Genomic DNA, 20,248 nt, shown 5'->3' with positions numbered 1-20,248 from the left:
TTTAATTTTGTGCACGATATGACATTATTACAAAAATTACCGAGTAGGAAGTCTATATAAAATCTCATAAGTCACGAATAGCTTGGTAATCATGGGCAAACTCGTTCATGTCTAATTTCCTTGACTATTAATGCATCAACTAAACACACATTTCTGAATCGCGATACTGTTTAATTATTATAATTTGTAATTACCGAGTGCCCGATAATTATGAGCAGATAATCTACTTATCGTCAAAGTATACTTGATAAATTGTCTAGTTAATTAATTATGATCATTAAATGACTAATAATTTTTATTCAAGTGCTTTATTAAGTAAATCCATTAAAGATGATTTTAATTTAAAACAATTTCGGAAGGGTTTAATTACTATCGTAAATTATTCTGATAATTGTGCGTTGGAAGAGGAAATTAATTTAGTAATGTGATAACAGACGGTCAGTTTTGTTATAATTTTAACTTACAGAGACAAGTGTTGTTCAAATTAAATTTATTTTGTAATTAATAGAGCATTATCCCGTGAAAATGATAAATATTATGGATCATGAACGCAATGTAATTTTGTGTTGATGGAAATTTTTTAATATTCCTATTTGAAGGAACACCAAAATTTATGTTGACAATCGCGGATAAATTATTTAACAATTAATTAATATTAATTGTGATTCAAAATTATAACATTTATTTATTTCATTGAATCTATAATTGTTTTTCTATCAATATATTTACTTTTGTTGATATACGGAGTAGGGGGAGGCAAATTATACCGTACAACGAAACTATATCTCATCTCTCTCAGCGACCATAATTTTCTACACGTGATTACGGCGCACATGCAAAGTATTTTTATATTATTAGCAGGCGGAAATTCCGCTCGTATTTCATTTCATTAATCCCAGCAATTCTCTTAAATTAAACTGTACAATAATTTTCATGTTGATTTTTTTATTTCTTTTTCTGATTACTAATTCGATTATTGAGATTGTGCAAATTTATTCAAATGTGAAGTAAATGAATTGAATTGTGAAAAAGGAAATGAAAAATTTTCATTTTGAGAACATTCGAGCCGTGAAGTAATATACTTCGCAGCTGTTGCAAATGAAGTAAAATTGTCGTCATTTGGCAAAGATTAGGTCACACGTGTGAAGGTTAAATGATATTTAAATATTTTCAAATTAAATTATTATTATTACTAATAAAAAATACGGGTGAAAAATCAAAGAATCACAAAAAAGTCAATTTTAAATTAGCAAATATTCCTATTTTAAACTGAAAAAATAAATTATCTAAAACTGTATAAAACTATATATATCCAAAACTTTTATTATATAATAGTATAATATTTCCGTGCTTTTTATGGAACATAATGATGCGCAATAATTCGAATAAATTGGATCATTGAATGAAAAATACTTGATTTTAGAATACTTATTCAAGTTAAAAAATTGTTTTAATAACCGAATGATTAATGTTCAGTTAAAAAATAATAAATTGAACGTGTAAATGGTTAGCAAGTTGCGCTACTGTATCAAAATGTCAAATAAACTTCTCACTGTCGATTTGATCGAACACCGCAGTATAACACTTGAATAAAACAGAAATCGATATAGGACGACATAAAAAATGTAAAACTAGGCAACCGGCAATTGAAAATAGTGGTTCCTCGTGTGATTGGCATAGATGGTATTTTTGCGTGGAAAACAAAATCTGATTGAGTGTTTTGGGACGTGGATAGCTACGAAATAAAATTAAAAGCTAACTAGAAAAAAAAAATAGTTTTAAATTAAACCTGGTGAATTTTTGCAAACGATCAGTAAATTTACAATTCGTGAATTTTTTATGGCTACTGTTGTAGAATTGATCCAGAAATTGTATATTCCAAAAATTTTACCGATTTAACTATTGCTCTTGAGTCGTTACAGAGTGATTTATGTATATATGTATACATAAAATTTTTTTTGGTGTCGAGGTATAGTGTAGAAGTCTATTATAAGCGAGCTTAACGAACCTGCTGCACCATTGTCGATCGAGTATTCACGTGAGACTCAAAGTGTCGAGTTATAGTTTTATAGCAACATTCACCAAATTATCTGGACGCTAGAGAAAACTCTCGTTGATTTTTTTTATCTCTCCGTAGTTATTGTGATTATTATTATTATCATTATCAATATTTATTTTTGTTTGTTCACATTTTTTGGACTATCTTCACTTCGTTAACGTCAAGTTCATTCCAATTGACATTATACCCAAATAAACGCAACAAAACTCCGTCTACACCGATGCGGAAAAAAAATTCATTAATTGAAATTGAAATTTTTTTCACTATTGGCAAATAAAAAAGATTCGAAAATTCCACCAGTGCGCACCTGAAATACTCATGTTAAAATTAAATTCTCTATTTATAGATTTCACTAAATTAGAGATATATTTTCATCAACACAGATTCTATTGTTCACTATTTCAAATCACAACTGGTGTTTTATTGATACTTTATTAAACCCTTAACTATGGCCAGAAATTTTTTTTCATTTTGAAATCATTTAAATTTAATCTTTGAAGTCAGAATAATTTTTGGGGAAATTCAGACAATGTTTAATTATTTGTTTTAAGTTTAATTATTAAAAGAATAAACTGAAGATAAATGGAAGCTAATTATTTTGATTATAGGTCTACGGTGTATAAAAAAAAAAACAATACCAGTCTTGGTCACGCATCCGTACCCACTTAGACCTTATAATGCCGTCATAGAAACAATGTACAATAATAAGGAAGTAATATCAGTCTTGGTTACGAGATTGTACCCATTTGGACCTGACCCATCATCGTAGAAATAATGTATGGTTATAAAATAATACCATAAAAAAAAATTCGAACCAAAAAAAATTTTTCTCTAAAATATTTTTTAAGCTAAAAATTTTTTTTTTTTAATACAAAAACTTTTTAATCGAAAACTTGATTGCCGTTTGATTTATCTAATGTCAAAGATTTTAACCATTATAAAAATAATTATAAATAAAATGAATTGGGTTGAAAAAAAAAATAATGTTTAGCAATTTACGTGAGGTTGGTATCTATTTAAAATTTTCTGAGATTTAGTGAGTTAATAAGAAACTAAAAATAAGGGTATAAAAAGAAAATGCGAACAACATGAAAGTAAAGAAAGAAATTAATCGTACTACAAAATGAAACAGAGACTTCCATTAGTTGGCACGGCGAGAAGAAAAAAAAAAGGAGAAAACTCTATTAACCCTATAGTTTAACAGAGTTTATTCTGAGAATAGAAGTGTGGGTATATAGCTTGTGGACCTCACAACCATACTCGGGAGAATTTCCACGGGCGAGTGCTCTTCAGACTCGAGAGTTCAACCCAGTCGATTTGTTCGAGTAACTCGAGTAGTAACTCTCCAACTCTTGAAATAAGGCCTGAGCTTACTATATTCTCATGTATACCCTGCCCTAGTGTAGTTGAGGGTAGTTATAGATTGACAATGAGCATAGGTATACTCTACAGGATTAAACACTCCCAATGATAGCGAGATACCGATTTATGGGAGCCACTATATTCAAATCCACTTGTAAAGACACTCTGATCACTGATCAAAAAGTTATTTAAATGGTAATTTTCTCAGTGCAAACATCCTAAATCTGAGTACCACTGATTTCGAGTGCTCATATATGGAACAGATCGCTTGTATTGTATTTAGTTTGGTTGTAAAGATTATTAACAATTTTTTTTATTATTTTTGAATCACGGGTTGAAATTGTAAGCTTCAACAATATGTAGGTCATTTCACAAATTAAAATTATTTGTGAAAGTGTTATTTATATTGAAAGATACATTCCCTTAAAATAATAACCCTCGATATCAAGTAAGTCCAAAATATAGTTTTGCACACCTCAAAACGCAAACGACAAAATTTAATCAAATATTTATTGAGCGTTATAAAATTTTCATAAAAATACCAAAACTTTTTCTAAGTAAAAAATTCTCAATTTTTTTTATGAAGCTATCTACGTTTAATAATAAATTATTCAAAACCTTCAAAAACAGTAGAGTATAGATAAAAAAAATTGGTCCAAAGTTTTAATTAAAATTTTGAACATTTCTCAGAACTGTCCACCATAAATTTCTAAAAAAAAATTACATTTAGTAGAATTTTTTACCACCTAGAAATATTTTTGTCGACTTTTATCTGTGGTGCAATTGTCGCTGATACTGCAATATTGAACTTTACGATACCGCATAAATTCAATAATAGAAAGGAAGATTTAACGCTTATACTATTTCTAATTCATTTCTTTTTTTATTTTATGGTGATGCAGTTTTCACTGTTTGCACGAAAAAAAAAAAAAAAGTACTTGATTAAAAATAATGATCAATAAATTTATTAGTATTGATTCTTAAAAAAATTTTTTTATAAAATTTAGAGCAATAATAACAAATAAAATTATTTATACCGTGTATTATTTATGCAAGTGCTGAAGTTTGCAGACACCCAAGCAGCATAAAGAGCCCTTGTGTGTGATACAAAATGATGCGTGCATGTTACCGATAAACTAACTGGAGTAAGCCATCAGTTGATCGTGATTTGAAACGGAACACCTTCCGAAACAATGATGCTTTCAGGTCATGTAGACGAGTATTTATTATATCTATTCTGCATGGTATGTACTACGATTGTTTGTACATCTGTAGTAGGTAAATCAATTTGCGACAACTTGCGTCATTGTCAGGGAATGAGATGCTTTTTTTATCTCCACGCTTTCGCTGAACTTTCATTAAACGCTCACTAATCACATGCCACTTGATATATCTGCTAGCGCATCGCTATTTTTTGACAAAACGATCGAAGCTTTGATTTTAAATAAAAAAAAAAAAAAAAAATACCATTTCAAAATTTCAGCACGAGCTAATTTTAATTTTTTTAAGCTGTAGCTTCAATCTAATTCAAGAGTTGTATTTTGTCACAAGTATAAAAAAAAGTGTAAAAGAGCTTTTGTTTTCGTTTGTCTACTAGATTTTAATTCTATTAGATTTTATAATAATGACATTATTTATTTGCGGAGAATAATGATAATTAAGTAAAGATATAGCCAGACAGTGTTTCTGGCAGTTGTCCAAAATAAACAGCTCGCTGTCTGAATCCTCAGATGTGAACTGACTAATATACTAGACTAGTCTGCTGCACTGTGTACAAATTCGTACACAATACTTCTATTCTAAATGCTTAAACCTCGAATATTTATGATATTTATACATATATGTATACATTTGAAAGTTCTGGATCAAATCAGGCAGAATTGTAAGCCTTTCTTTTTTAGAGTTAAAAAAATTTTGGTATCAAAAAATGTTTTGATTTTTTTTAAACATTTTTTTTTATCAAAAAATTTGCATTTTTCATTTAAATCATCCAATTCTTTTTCATATCAATTATCATTCAATTTTCACCACAAAAATGTTTGTTGAAAATGTAATATCGTTATTTGATTGAAAATTTTTCCATGCTTAATAAAAAAAAACAAATTTCCAATTACTAAAATTTTGTAAACAATTTTTATCAACATTGAAAAATTGGAATTATTATTTGTAAATTATTTTTCATTTTACCAAATTGAAACATAAAATATCACTGTATGATATATCAGAAATAAGTACGATTTTGATTTCCTATAGCGGTGATTCAATCGACCCCAGTTTTTTTTCCTGACATAAATTTGAATAGGATATGATTATGAATATATATGTATACATCAATGATAACAGAATAAATACCAAATAGCTTTTTATAATAATTTTATTTTCCCCGAGGAAATTAATCTATACTTCTGTTGAGTAGGGTCCTTCATTTATGCATATATATTTTTACATAATCCAGTCCATCATATCACTTTCGGGTTATTATATAATAAGGTTATTTGGCAAAAAAGGTCAATTACACGATCGCTATGCAGCCAATCGATAGTACATAAGAGATAAAAATAACGAACTATAAAAATACTAGATAATAATGCGATACAAGGTAATTCCATGGGAAGTGCCAAAAATACTTGAGACGATAGTAAACATTGAATTTTACGAGTTTATTTATTGACTTGTCGATACGATCAATGTATCTGCACTGCTTGATCGTTTGTACTGATACCTAGTGTAATATAGTGTGTGTAACTCCTAGAAAAGATAACAAAATTATTGAAGCAAAAATGTATCACAGATTTTACGCTCCCTCTTGAATACAAATTTTTTTCCCTCTAAGCCTTTTGACGGCATTAAGAATATTTATTGTGGTATGAATTGATACTACTTTTTCTGTAGATTTTACATCTGTACTTTTATTTATTGTAGTTGCAGAGACTAAAAAAAGTCAATCTAATATTTTTTCTACTGTCATTTTCTAATAAAAACTTTTTTTCTCATTTTTATTCTATTTTATTTATTTAAGTTATTAAAAAAAAGTTTTAAATCCTCAAGACGGTTCATCATTAAAATTCAATGCCTCCCTACTTTATATTTTTCGGATTAAAGTTTAAAATAAACCATAAAACTACGACAATAACGTTTCTACTTAGATTTAACTGATCCTTATTCAAATTTTCATGCAAATAAAAATTAAATTAAACAAAACTTCTTCTTTTCGACAAAATAAGAATTCACATCTAATCTTTTAACTTCTTAAATATTTAAAAAGCTTACTCAATTTATAAAAAATGAATTTTAATATCCAGAAGCTTCTGGGTCTTCATAAAAATTCCAAAATAGTCTAAAAGTATTGAATAAAAAACAAGCGACTCAATTAACTTATTCAATCATCCTTTGAAAATAGTTGACTAACAAGTAATTCAAACTTTCTCATAAAACGTCAGAAGCTTTTTTCGCTACCCAGCCCACCCGATCGATCATCGTGAAAGCCAATATGATTACCCTGTCATCATTCTCTTAAAGAATCCCAAACTCAAGAGTCGAGAAATTGTCAATCGTCAGTCTTGCATCACCTAATATCTATATAACTCCAATTCTACTTCCTTACGTTTTTTTTGCATAGCTGTGTTAAAGTCCAACCAGTAATTCAAGTTTGATTAAATTATTCAATAAAAAATAATTATTGGGGAACTGGCTATTATATTATGTAACGCTATTATCATAAATCGATATAAAAAGACTGTAACTCACTTATTATATAAAATAAAATTATATTATATTATATGGTGGAGTATATACTTTATATTATATGGACTATGAACTATGGACAATAAAATATCCCACAAAATAGTAGACTACGAATGTGTATAGATATAAGTGCATACCAATATAAGGCTTATTGCCCATTAACTTTATCGTTAACCATTTAAAACGGTTTATCAACGATCCCCACACATGAATTGTATAATAATATAATTTTAATTATCGATTTATTTCTTGTAAAAAATAAATCGGAAAATTAATTTTGTTTAGTTGATAATTTTTTATTTTAAATAGGATAAATTTAATTTCTTTTTAATTAGACGAAAAAAAAAACTTTACGAGTGATTGATAAACGTCGACAGGGAGTAAACCTTCTTAATAAATAAATAAATAGCAATGTCAATAAATTTTCAGCGTTGACCTTTTGTAAATGGCTTTAAAGCTCCTTCGGTTTAACAGTTAGATATTGTTGAAACGTCAGTTCAGCGAACCGTACGTAAACTACTGCTGGACATTACTGGATAGAACGGATATAAATTCAAGTGGTCGACCTACAACAACTCTATACTACTATATACTGGTGTACTTCACTGTTACGGTGGATGTTAGAACGTCTATGTGTTGCGTTACGTATTACTTCTATTCGTGAAAACACCAGAGGGAGGTCACGCTATCAAAGAAATTACTTGCCCGTTGAATGTTTAAAAATAAATTGAGAAGCTTTAAATATACTTGCCTTTTTATTTTTATAGACTTTGCTCACTTTAATGTTATTATTGTTATTAATATAAGAGTTTACTTTTACTTAAGACATTAGAGCTTCTTTTGGTTTATACTTAACTTATTTTTACTAAGTTTAAAATTTCTTTAAAAGATTTCAACAATACTTGATATGCATTGTCCATCTAAAAAAGAACTCTAGCCAGGATAGCATAAGGAAAAAAAAACTAATGACGAAAAGATAAGTAAAAAGGTGTGTAAGACCTTGATTAAACATACACTTTTAAATTGAACTCGTGGTTTCTTCGTTATTTTTTTTTTTTTTTTTTTTTTTTTAAGCTAGCCATTACTCGTCTGACCTTTTGCTTGTAATATTACTATCGCAAGTATTCATCGCGTTGTAAAATATGCCCTATCCTCTTTGCATGCTTTTTTTTAATACCTACACTTATTTTTAACTCTAGACTAAATGTTAATACACACGTACCAGGTATCTTTTTCGTTTATTTTCAGTTTCAGTTTGACTGTGAACTTGTATTTTCAGTAACCCGTACTTGTACCGTCACTTTTTCTCCCTCCAGTTCACCTTGCAGCATCTCCGGGGAAAACTTCCCTGCCCCAGGGTTACTCAGTGTACGGCAATTAAACGGAAAGATGTTCCCATTTCCTACCCTCTATATTTTACAGTCACCTCATTTAACTTTAAAGTTTAAACCATTTTCTGTTCTTCATATTCAAATTTATTAATCCCCACTTTTTACTTTTTATTTAACCTTCACGGAGTCCTGCTTAATTATTGTTTTAATAATTCCTACAATTATTATTTCCAAAAGTTCGAAACTTTATTATGACAATTGCTGCTTTAATATTGAGGGTACATTTAAAATATTTTGGCTCAAACTTTAATTAGTTGTAACGAAGTACAAATTTACTGGATGAATAAGTTTCAACCTGTTTCATTAAATTTTCCAATTTTTTATTTTTTTTTTTCATAATAATTCATTGGGTTAACTTAAAAAAAAAAAATTCAAGAAATAGGTCATTTTACTATCGTAAAATTATGAAAAAAAAAAAATTTAGGGAAATAGCATAGTCTAGTAATAAATTAAAAATACATTTAAGAAATATAAGATGAAAAATATGTTAAACATACTCAAAGGTCCTTTCACATACACCAGTGATATAGAACCGTCTCTTGAGTTTACAGAGCGTGACCACGTTTATCTCTCTGTGGAATAATGGCAATAAGGTGTGGGAAGGATATTGCGGGTGCCTTGTGGCTATATAACTTTATATATATATATATATATATATATATATATATATATATATATATATATATATAACATTACATAGATGTACCGTATATGTATAGACAGATATAGTAAAACGCGTGAGACCCGTGAGTTCAAGTAATTTCCAAGTGTTGGCTTGTGCTTTAGCATTTCTCTAGAGACTCACAGATGCTAGATGCTGGATGCTATAGCGCTCGGTGTGTAAAACATTTCGAGAATAGCTGGTAATGGATGTGCCACCGTTGCACTTTGCTAAGCAAAATCGTTTTCTCCTGGTCTTTATTTAAAATTATGCTAAACAGATGTTGCCTTCTTTTACATCCGACGGTTCTATTTATTTAATTGTTGACGCTATTTTTTTTTTTTACAATTATTTTCTTTAAAAGCAATGAATTAAAATTTTATTTCTTGGAAGTTTGTGACTCAATTTGTTTTATTGTAACATTTCCGAAATGTTGATACGTATGTCTTGTTTAATAATCACTTTTTCACGCCTCTGATAACACAAAGACCCTCAAATCCGTTCGAAGATTTATGGACAAAGATCTCATGGGTGATAGCATAGATAGAGATAACTTTTTTTTTTCTCTGAACCGAAATAATTTAATAACTACCGGACATATTGACCTAGACCTTTGACCATCCATATCATCTGTATCATCGCTAGTAAAAGGTTTCAGGCTATTTGATGTAAAAAATTTCTACTTGTTAGCATGTGTGTCATGTTTTTTTTTTTCCTTTTTTTAATAAAGTGATGAATATTGATTTATACTCGTCAAGTTAAGTCATTAAATATTCATAACATTTGGTATTTTTTCTATGAATAGTTTTATTTACGTGTAAAAATTTTTATAATAAAATATTTGTTGATATGATAGAAATTTAATTTTCAAAAAAAAAAGTTTTTTATGCTACTAAAATAATTTTAATTAAAAAAAAAAAAAACAATTTTGAAAAGTTTTATCGCTTGGAAAAAGATGTAAAATTCTTGACTCAAATGAAATTTACTAAAACTAAAAAAATTTTTAAATTATTAATATTTTTATTTATAAATTCATTTTTTTTTCTTAGCATAAAACACTTATTATTAAGAGCTAAATGTGAGCATTTGAAATATAAGAAGTGAAACAAGTATTAGGATAGTCAGACATTAAGTGTAAGTAGAGATTGAAGGTAGTTATAGGCGATCTTATTACTTATTGGATTACTATTGAAACGGAAATGACGCTTTAGACAGTGGAGCCGAGGACATGGGTTGGCTGAGGAGAGCAAGAGAGAAGAGCTAAAATCGGTCTCCCATCTCCCATCACAAGCCAATTGTCGTTGGTCGAGGCGTAGAACGACAGAATAGATTACGGAAGGAATTGAGGTTAAAACGGTTTATCGGATTGCTGAAGAATGGAACTAGGAACGGAGACAATGTATGCACTATTGACGTATCCGATCAGAGATTTTTATAATTATACTCTCTTATTATTATGTACTCAAGTGTATATTTACTTGATGCAGTCGAGCTTTCATTTTATTGAACTGTATCTCCTTCTGCGGAGATAATTATAAACTCTACTCAATCCTTCTATCACTTTCTGTTTTATTTGATATTCCATTCTTTTTTCTCTTTCATTCAAGTCTCTCATTATTTTATTCTATCAAATATTTTTGAATGTGATAACACTTTGAATGGTAATTAATCAAAGATCGGGCTTAATAAATACAATTGTCGATAAAAAATTTTTTTTAATATAAATTTGATATTTTAATTATAAATTATCTTTGATAAGCTTTTATGCAATAATTTTTTTAAATTCTAGTAGCAATAATTTAAGTCATGAGAGACCAACAAGTTTATTGTTATTTATAAACAATAATAAAATTTTCCGAAAATTTTTACCTCCTACAAAAGTTAATAATAATATGAAGAGCAAACTTACCTTCTGAGCTTTCCTCTTATCTGCCCGTTGGTTCTGGTGATAAATTCTACTGAAGTTACTGACGATTACAGGCACTGGCAAAGCTATGACAAGCACTCCGCTCAACGAGCACACTCCACCCACTATTTTTCCCAACGGTTCTTGAGGCACCATGTCGCCGTAACTGTAACAGAAAATTACATTTTATGTTTTAATTAGTCAAGTAGTTTTATAAAATTCCAAGAATACCAACTCTTTAAAAATTAATTCATTGTACCTTGTGGTACCAACGGTTCTTTCAATTCTAAGAAATTTTGATTACTCTTGTTCTTAAAGAACAAAATTACTAGTGAAAAAATTTTATTTGACTATGTATGGCTTCGTACAGTCATTTATGGCCATATCAAATTATATAAGTGAGTAATATAAGGTTTAATGCAGACATTTCAAGTGATATCCAGCTAAATACAAGTCCATATGTGATCTAAGACGGCCTATTTCTTTTTTAGATCTTATATGTTCATATTAGGACATTAAAAAAAAAATTATTTATGATCGTAATTCATTATATCAAGCCATACTCGGATTTTTTAAATTAAAATTTCCGTCAAAGTTGTAAAAATCGCTATTTAAAATTTAATTTATTAAAATATTATTTTCAATTTTTAAATAATCATTTAACATCCTAAAAATAAACCAAGAGTATAAACATAAAAAGCTTCTAGTAATTGGACCTTGATTTTCAGCCTCCTTTCATCCAGAATCAACCTTTATAAAAAGTAAAACCAGGCAATCATAAATCCTCAATTCATCCACAATAATGCAAGGAAGGAATTAAAAGCACTCACATTAGCGTAAAAAGTTCGCTAACTAATATGCATATTTAATAATATTGGTAAGTGTACATGACCATAGTGGATCAATAAAAATTCGCACATGCTGTGGTATGTCTACCATCGTAGTCACGTATTACCAAAACTGCCTTTTCGACAACGTAAACGGTGACCGATGCGACAGCACGTTCCAGGGAGTTCCTGAATATTTAATTTAATTACATTAATAATTTTTCCTCTTTCTTTAGTTTCTTTGACGTTAATGACACTCCTCCTTTTCCTCTTTCCTTCTCCTAATTCACATATTATATGCCTATGGAAAGCAATGTTAACTGCAGGAGATAACTAGACGGCTAATTCTCTTTTCTGACCCCGGTCCCATTCAGGATAAGGAATAGAAGCATCTTTTTATTCGTTCTTTTTTATACCAAGAGGACGGATCCAGTGTACGAGTTCCATAGGGTTAAACCCGGGATAAAATGACCCGGTTGCAATATTCATCTGGCGTGACACACTCCAAGGACGAGTTGTTGGAAAAATACGTTTCCTGAAAGCGTAATCGACGTGTGAATTTTTATTTCATATCTATTTTTATTTTTTTTTTTTTATATTTATAATTCTGCTTAGCGCATTACTTGGCAACTTTATAATATCTTGATACGAGTTCTATTTAGTGTATATATTTTTTTATTTATTTATATTTTAATCATTCCACCACTGGCCCAGTGAAGTCTCTTCCGGCAAATTTAATGTTTCGAACGTGTGAGGTCGCGGGGGCGAAATATATTTCAGAGACCAGATGAGAGTGAAAACCATCAGTGACGTCGACTTCTCGTGCGGAAATATACACACGCTTCATTTTCTCTATATCTATACCTGCTATACAATTCGTGTGAGTGTGTGTGTATGTGTTACCGCTTGAAATTATTTTTTTTATCGCCAACCATATTTTTACTTTCTATTTTTTGCTACTACTCGCTCGATGTTATTCAACATACGGTGAATACAAAAAAATATAATTTTTTTATTAGCTTTATTATTATATCCACTAAATTCATCGTAGCGTTAAAAATTTATTTCCACTGAAAAATTATTCCTTTTTGAATAACTAAAACTCAATTTAAAAGAATAATAATATTTCATTTAGAATACTACGGAGGCTAAATTATGATTTTAGTAAATAGAACATTTTTTTTAATATCATAAAGCAAAAGTTTTGTGTTATACGTGAAAAATAGAGTTTTGTTGAAAGTGAAATAAAAAAAAATATTCATAAAATATTATTTAAACCAATCCGAGTCAAAATATTAAACTAAGAAGTCAATTTATTAGAATTAAATTTGCAATTACTCAAAACTAAAATTATTTGATTATTTTTTTTTGTTTAAATTTTTTAATTTTACAAAAGAAAGTCGTTGAAAAAAATTGAAATTTTTATTTTAATATTAGAGAAGATTTTAATAATTAAATATTTAAATTTTTAATTGAAAAAATTACAGTGAATTGAACTAATAAATTTAGACTTAATCAATATGGAAATATTGCAATTGAAATTAAAAACATATTATTATGATTTCTTAATTCCATAAAAGTTTTTAATCAGAACTTTGAACTATCTCGTAAGCTCGTTTTCAAAGTGGGTCAGAAGTTTTGCATCTAATGAAATTATTTTCAGCAGTTGAGGTTTAAATCTTCAATTATAGATAATTAAAAGGCGTCACCGGGTATAATTTTATCGAATTACTCGCGTTAATTACAGATGGCTTTAATATCAATACTCTGAGCCCGGACTTAATATAATATATAAACTCTTCATTTGCATCCGATATTTATTTCCTCAACTTACAATCGTCCTCATAATTTAATACTTCGACTTTTAATCACTTAATTCAATGTCGCTGGAGCCACTCGATAAATAAGTGAAAAGTACTTCAATTTAAAAAAGTTTTATTGAGTGCTACGAAGTATGAAGTTAAAAATTTTTGCATTTTACATTTAAAAAAAATATTTGCAAAATTAAGTATAAAAAATTTTCGTCGCTATTTGCAAACTACTCATCCTGCAATTTAAATATTTACTCAGTGCTTGAGATGAATAAAAAATTATTTACATGCATATACATTACATAATTAACTTTTAAATATGATTATTTTATTATTTATAATTCATTGTAATGTCATCACAGTTAATTAAAACGCTTTAATATTACTAATTAGTTCAACTTTTATAAATTATATAAATGTGTAGGTAGAACTTTAAACTTAATTGAAAATTTTTTCTCTACCTACTCACTGTATTTGCATAAAAAAAGAATAAAAATTTTTTATAATTTAGATTTTTAACGCAAACTTACTTTACACCCTTTCAGAAAAAGAATCGTAAAGGCGTATTATTTGTACGCCCTAAAAGCATTTGTAATGAAATTTGTCACGGACAAAAGTGACAAAAACATAAAATTTTTTTTCTTTTCTATTATTAATGTCTTTTAATTAATCTTTTCTCTTCAGTAATAAAGTTTGGTGCTTGTCTAAGATTAATGATTTCTTTAACATTTTTTAAGAAAAAAATTAATGTTTCTGGACCTAAATTATTTTTGGCGGGTATAAATAATTATAAAAAAAATTAGTAAAAAAAAAAAAACTGATCACTTGTTTTTTGTAACAAGCTGGAATTCTTTATAGAGATGTGATCAAGTTATCAATATTATAAAACAATTTGCAATTAAATTGTCCTTTCACTTGTCTGTTTATTAAATTTCAAAAAAATACAATTTGATACTCTTTAAAAATAAAAAAATAAAATTGTAAATAATTTCTAGTTCGGAAATGAACTTGAAATTGAACGGAGCGTGAAATTAACTGTATTACTATCCATTAACTTGTCGACTCCAAGTTAAAGTTTAGAGTCAAATGTATACACAACAATAATAATGCATAGAATATATCTGTACAATATACTACATAAGTTAACTATCAATCTCAAATTCAAATTTGTGTAAGAGCCTCCGTAGCGTAATAATACATAGCACGTATAGTAGATAGACTCTTGTACCTGTACGAATACATTATATACGTGTCTGAGAGATAGAGACGATTTTATAGTCAGTTGACTTTACCCTGACCAAAGTAAGGTCCCGGAAATAGTGCAACGATACCTTGAAATTTCACGAGACGCATCGATCCACTCATGACGCGGTTCTGCGATCTATAAAACTCACACACACTACAGACAAGACTACACTGTGTACTGTATACATACTCGCACTTAATTAGTACACAAAACAAAGTAAAAGATAGAGGAGCAAAAGGCTCGGGGTGCTTTGATAACAGGTACGATGACTAAAAAACATACACCGGCTGAGGTAGAGAAAATGGATAAACTACGGATCGTTTTAACTGAATCTCGAAAGCGCTGCCATCACTTTTAAACACACACTCTCATTTTCCCTTTGGAACTTGAATGAAAAATCTCTGGATAGCTATAAGAGTAAAAAAAGTTCTTTTGGAAAATTTAAATCTTTGTGATAATAAATCTTCAAACACTCGTTGTAATTTATAGTCCTAAGCTGAATAAATTTACTTGAAAAATTTACTGACAGAGAAATTTTTTAGATCATCTATCAGAGGGTAAAATTTTTTAGGGTGAATTTTTTAATTAATTTCTAATGGAGAATTTTTAAATTTAAATTTTGGCGAAAAAACAAGAGATAGGATGAAAATTATAACGATTTTTTACAAAAAAGGTTTTGACTAAACTTTTACCCATTATTGTTGCAAGAAAAAAATTTTAATGACTCCTAAATTAATTTATGAAAAATTTTTTTTTAAATTTAATTTTTTTTTTTGACATTATAATTTATTTGTGGGACACAAAATTGTGGCTCATTTGTGTTTACGCGAATATTTATATAAATTTGACGTAAATATTTTAACCTGCGTTATTTCTCAAGTGTACAAGCCAAATCAAACATAATTTTGTAAAACTTTTTTAATTTTACTGATTATATAGTAATCGGATAAATATGACGGGAAATTAATGGGACGGACAATAAATAACTTCATAAAGTCTATACTCAAAGAATAAATAATTCAAGCAGGGGAGTAGACAATCATTTAATCACGAATGCACCCGCGATACCTAGAATTAGTGTGCGGGATGGTAAATTCCCCAGAGACGTGAGATGCTCGTGGTTCCATTCCCCGGTGGGGTCGTAGTATAGCGTCGCGACTTAATTCGATAAGCGGGGTGGTTTCCAGACGAGAATTACAAGCGCGACGGAGATGGAAATCGAGATCCAGGGCAGAAGGGACTGAGGAAGGGCTATAGGAACTAAGAGAGAGGATGACGAGATAGGAGGTCGGTATTTGGAGGTCGCGCAGGTTATGCAGAATGAGCTTTTGGACCGTGATTGCTCCCCATTCCTATCCATGTGAATATTCGTCAATTCTCCATACATGTGCGGGATACGATAAGTAAATCTAATGATAGGATATCATAAAGCTGACGGCTTATCCTCGTTCAATGCGATGACGTTGGTTAGTCACGATGTAAATCACTCCGCTCCCATCCTTAGATTTTAATCTCAACTATTTTTCATCTTTCGTAAGTTCTAATTATCATTATCACTAATTTTTGGAGTGAGAAAATTATTTTTTGATTTATAGATTAAACCTCTAGGTTTCATTACAATTGGTAATTTTACAGGAGTATTTTAAAATAGAATCGAAAAGTCAAACGTGAATAGACAGACAGATAATCAAACATCGACTATTTTTCAGTCATAAATGATTCAGTTAATTCACTTTTTTTTTCTATAATAAGAAATCTCAAAACATTTATTTTTAGCCCCTATTCTTGAAAAAGTTGAGATAAAAATAATTTTTTTTATACTATTGTTCCAGTTGACGTGAATTGACGTTTTTTTTGTGAGGGTTCACCTTAAAAAAATACTTCCGACATTTATAGACGACCTCTTCGACGTATATTTTACAGCTGGTTTATATCTTTTACTGATCAATATTTTTTAAAAAATAAAAATACACACAAATACGTAGTAAGAGGATATAAAATAAACAACACTTTAATGCGCTTAATTTAAATATTTCTAATATAGATAATTGTAAAAAAATTGTGAAGTGCAGAGTTTTAATTACATTAATTTTTTTAAATTGAAAATTTTAAAAGAAATAACAATTTATAATTTTTATTTAGATTTTTAAATTTAGATTTTTTTTTAAAGCATTCCAATTTAAAAAAATTATAAAAATGTACAGTTCTTCAGACAATTATAAAAATTCTCACTTGCTACAAATATAAATCACCATCGAAAAAAAAAAAATAAATTTCTATTGTGCCAAACTACACAAAAATTTATAACTCTAATACTTTAATACGATTTATAGGATAAATACCGAATAAAATATTCGCTTATCAAAACAATGATAAAAATATAAATAGAGTAAAATAAATGTATGTGCTTTTGTTTTGTTAAAACTCAGTGACTAAATACTACTGCGCATTTATGACTGAATACACAAAGAACCACACATAAAAGCACTCTAATATATATTTATATTTATAATATATGAAAAGCTTAGCAATGCAGCGTGGTAAGAAGAAATAAACGAACCCGCAAGACATAAATTTTTCCTCATTACCACTTTTTCCGCGCGCCTCAAGTTATTAATTACTGGCGTACTCATTAAGCATCGCATTGGATTTATGTTTTACTGCTACTTCCTCTTTACTTTTTCCTCTACTGTATGTATTCACGCATATATAATGTACAATATATTACAGAACATGTGTATATGAACCAAAAGATTCATAGCAGAGAAATCCTCGGAGGAGTGTGCAGCAGAAAGAGATAAATTTTCATCGTTTTAGTTGAAAGAGTTTCGTAAAAGCCAGCTTTGAAAACTTCCTTTCAATAAAATCCGTTTCCGCTCTCATCAACTGTGAATCTCATTATGTTAGATTCATATTAAGTTAACATTTATATTATTATGCACTTATTTAGTCCAGTTATATTAATATAGCAATAATAATGACATCATTGAGAACGTGCCAGGTAAATTATCCACGCAAGACCTCGTAAAGATACTGTTCCTTTGTTTCTTTACGCTGTCTATGTATTTTAAACACGCGAGAACTTGACTACTGAGAGACAAGGGCACCACATTTTATTTACCATCTAACACTTTTCAAGGCCATTTTTGTGGTACTTATTTTTATACTCTATAGTCTCCATAGTCATGGTCTTAGACTCATGTCGGTAAATCTAGTCTGTACTGAGCGAAAAAAAAAGGAATGATTACAGGATAAAATTTTAGTATATGCATATGAAATTGAAAATCAGAAAAGTTAAAATACATTTTGTAATTTTGATATCTTACACAAAAATTGTTCCAATTTAAGCTGCAAATTTCTAAATTTGAAAATGTAAATTTTCTTTCTTTAAAAATTATTTATTTTTTTTAGAAACTGTATTATCAATAACCCGCAATTTGTAAGTTAAAATACTGAATAATAATTTGTTAAATTGTTCAGTGAAAATTACAGAGTCGGCTATTAATTGTGAATTATATAGTAAAAACTTTAGCAACAACTTACACAATTTAAAATGTAAATTAAAGCTCGATTCAGTAATATATTTGACATGCGTGGTGATCTTTCGTATAAATTAAACTTGGCCAGTTTTATGATTTTTTAATAATTATTATAAATGAATTGCTATAAAAAAATTTTTTTAAAAATCGATTTGTAAAAATAATACAGAAGTGTATTTTTTTTTTAACTGTAATTTATTTTTTAAACCCCAAAATTGGCCAGATGTCAGTTGATTTCTGTATTTATAATATAATAATTAATAATTATTAACTTACTCTCGAAATATTTAGTTTAAAAACCCGAAATCTTGACCGTCTGTCAAGTCACAAACGATGGTAAAATTTTTTTCGTAAATTAAAAATATACAATCGGTTAAAACCATTTTAATTAAACGCTCGTGTTGAATTAAACGGATGAATTTCACGGTGTTACTGATGAGTTTTGCAGGAAGCAAGATAAACAGAGCTTTATGTTTACTAAAATTAGTGTCACCCTGAGCTTATAGAGTAGCATAATATTACTTTTAATAAGATTACATGATACTTTTATTTCAATGTTCTGTTGACATTTTCTTCAGCTTTTTTTTTTTTTCTTACACAAGACAAGAAGTAAGTACGATAAATAAATTAAATTTGAACTTATAAGTAGAGAATAATAATCTTGTTTATTTTAAAAATAAATAAACATATGAAAAAAATTATTACTTGCTTTAAAAATAATAATAACTATAGAATAATTAACAATCATGATGATTATAATCAATTGAAGAACTTTGTGATAAAAATTGACGAGTCAGATTAAATATCGACGTATTTCGGCGAAAGAATTGTGAAGTGACCTCGTCTATTTTTATCGAAAAAAAATACACATATATTTTTTTTCTACAGAGCTTTTTCGCATCTCTCTCTCTAACCATGTGGCAAAACTGATATAAAAAAAGTGTTTTAGCTTTCTAACTTTTGTTGTTTCTGCGTCAAACAACTGGAAACTATATAAACGAAATTTATTTTTATGATTGTGTATTTCATGCCGTTTCTATGGAGGTCTTATGAGCTTTTTATTGTATTGATTTAGTGTGAGGTGGAAAAAATTATTTCAGTTTGATAAAAGGGAGCAAGCCTGAGAAAATCATACACTTTTTTAGTGCGAAAAGTTTCACTTTTTACTTGTTTTTGTGTCAGTAATATATATATATCAATAAAAAAAAGTTTCTGTTAATATTGAAAAAAATAACACAATAAAGAAAGTGAGACGAAAAATCAATTACGTTTATTATTTTTTGTGACTTTTCATCTTATATTTCTTCTGTCTGAGATATCAGAAAAAATTAATAGTAAATATTTCACTTTAAACTCAGTGTTTTGGAGTTTTAATAAGATTAAATAAAACTTTGTAAAAAATAGAGACAATTATGTGTAAAAAAAAATTATTAAAATTTTTTAAAATAAAAAAATTGAAATTTTGAAACAAAATAAAATTTTTTATTAATCCGATTTTGTTTTTTATGCAAAAGTTTATTTTTATCTATCTATTTTATAAAAAATAAACAATACTCAATTTTCATCAAATTTAAAATTTCCTATTAAATATTTTCACAAACATTTAATTTATTTTTTTTAAATTGTATTTTTAGCATTGCGCAATTGCACAGTATGCAATTTTTAGTTACACAGTATTGCAATAATATCGATATATTATTTT

At 28.3% G+C, this 20,248-nt stretch overlaps 1 protein-coding gene across 2 annotated transcripts in view; it reads right to left on the bottom strand.

The window, feature by feature from the left end:
* Shal (potassium voltage-gated channel protein Shal) overlaps positions 1–20,248 on the bottom strand; it is a 97,785-nt gene that overhangs the window by 43,936 nt on the left and 33,601 nt on the right. For both annotated transcript variants that reach the window (XM_074239031.1, XM_074239030.1), the window contains exon 2: positions 11,127–11,289. In XM_074239031.1, the coding sequence (XP_074095132.1) occupies positions 11,127–11,289 (163 nt within the window). The remainder of the gene's footprint in view (positions 1–11,126; positions 11,290–20,248) is intronic.

This window comes from Cotesia typhae, unplaced genomic scaffold, assembly GCF_013202065.1.
Source record: "Cotesia typhae breed Kobodo isofemale line unplaced genomic scaffold, CoteBio_Ctyphae contig_23, whole genome shotgun sequence".
Lineage (NCBI taxonomy): Eukaryota > Metazoa > Arthropoda > Insecta > Hymenoptera > Braconidae > Cotesia > Cotesia typhae.
This window is presented reverse-complemented; position numbering and strand designations above follow the sequence as displayed.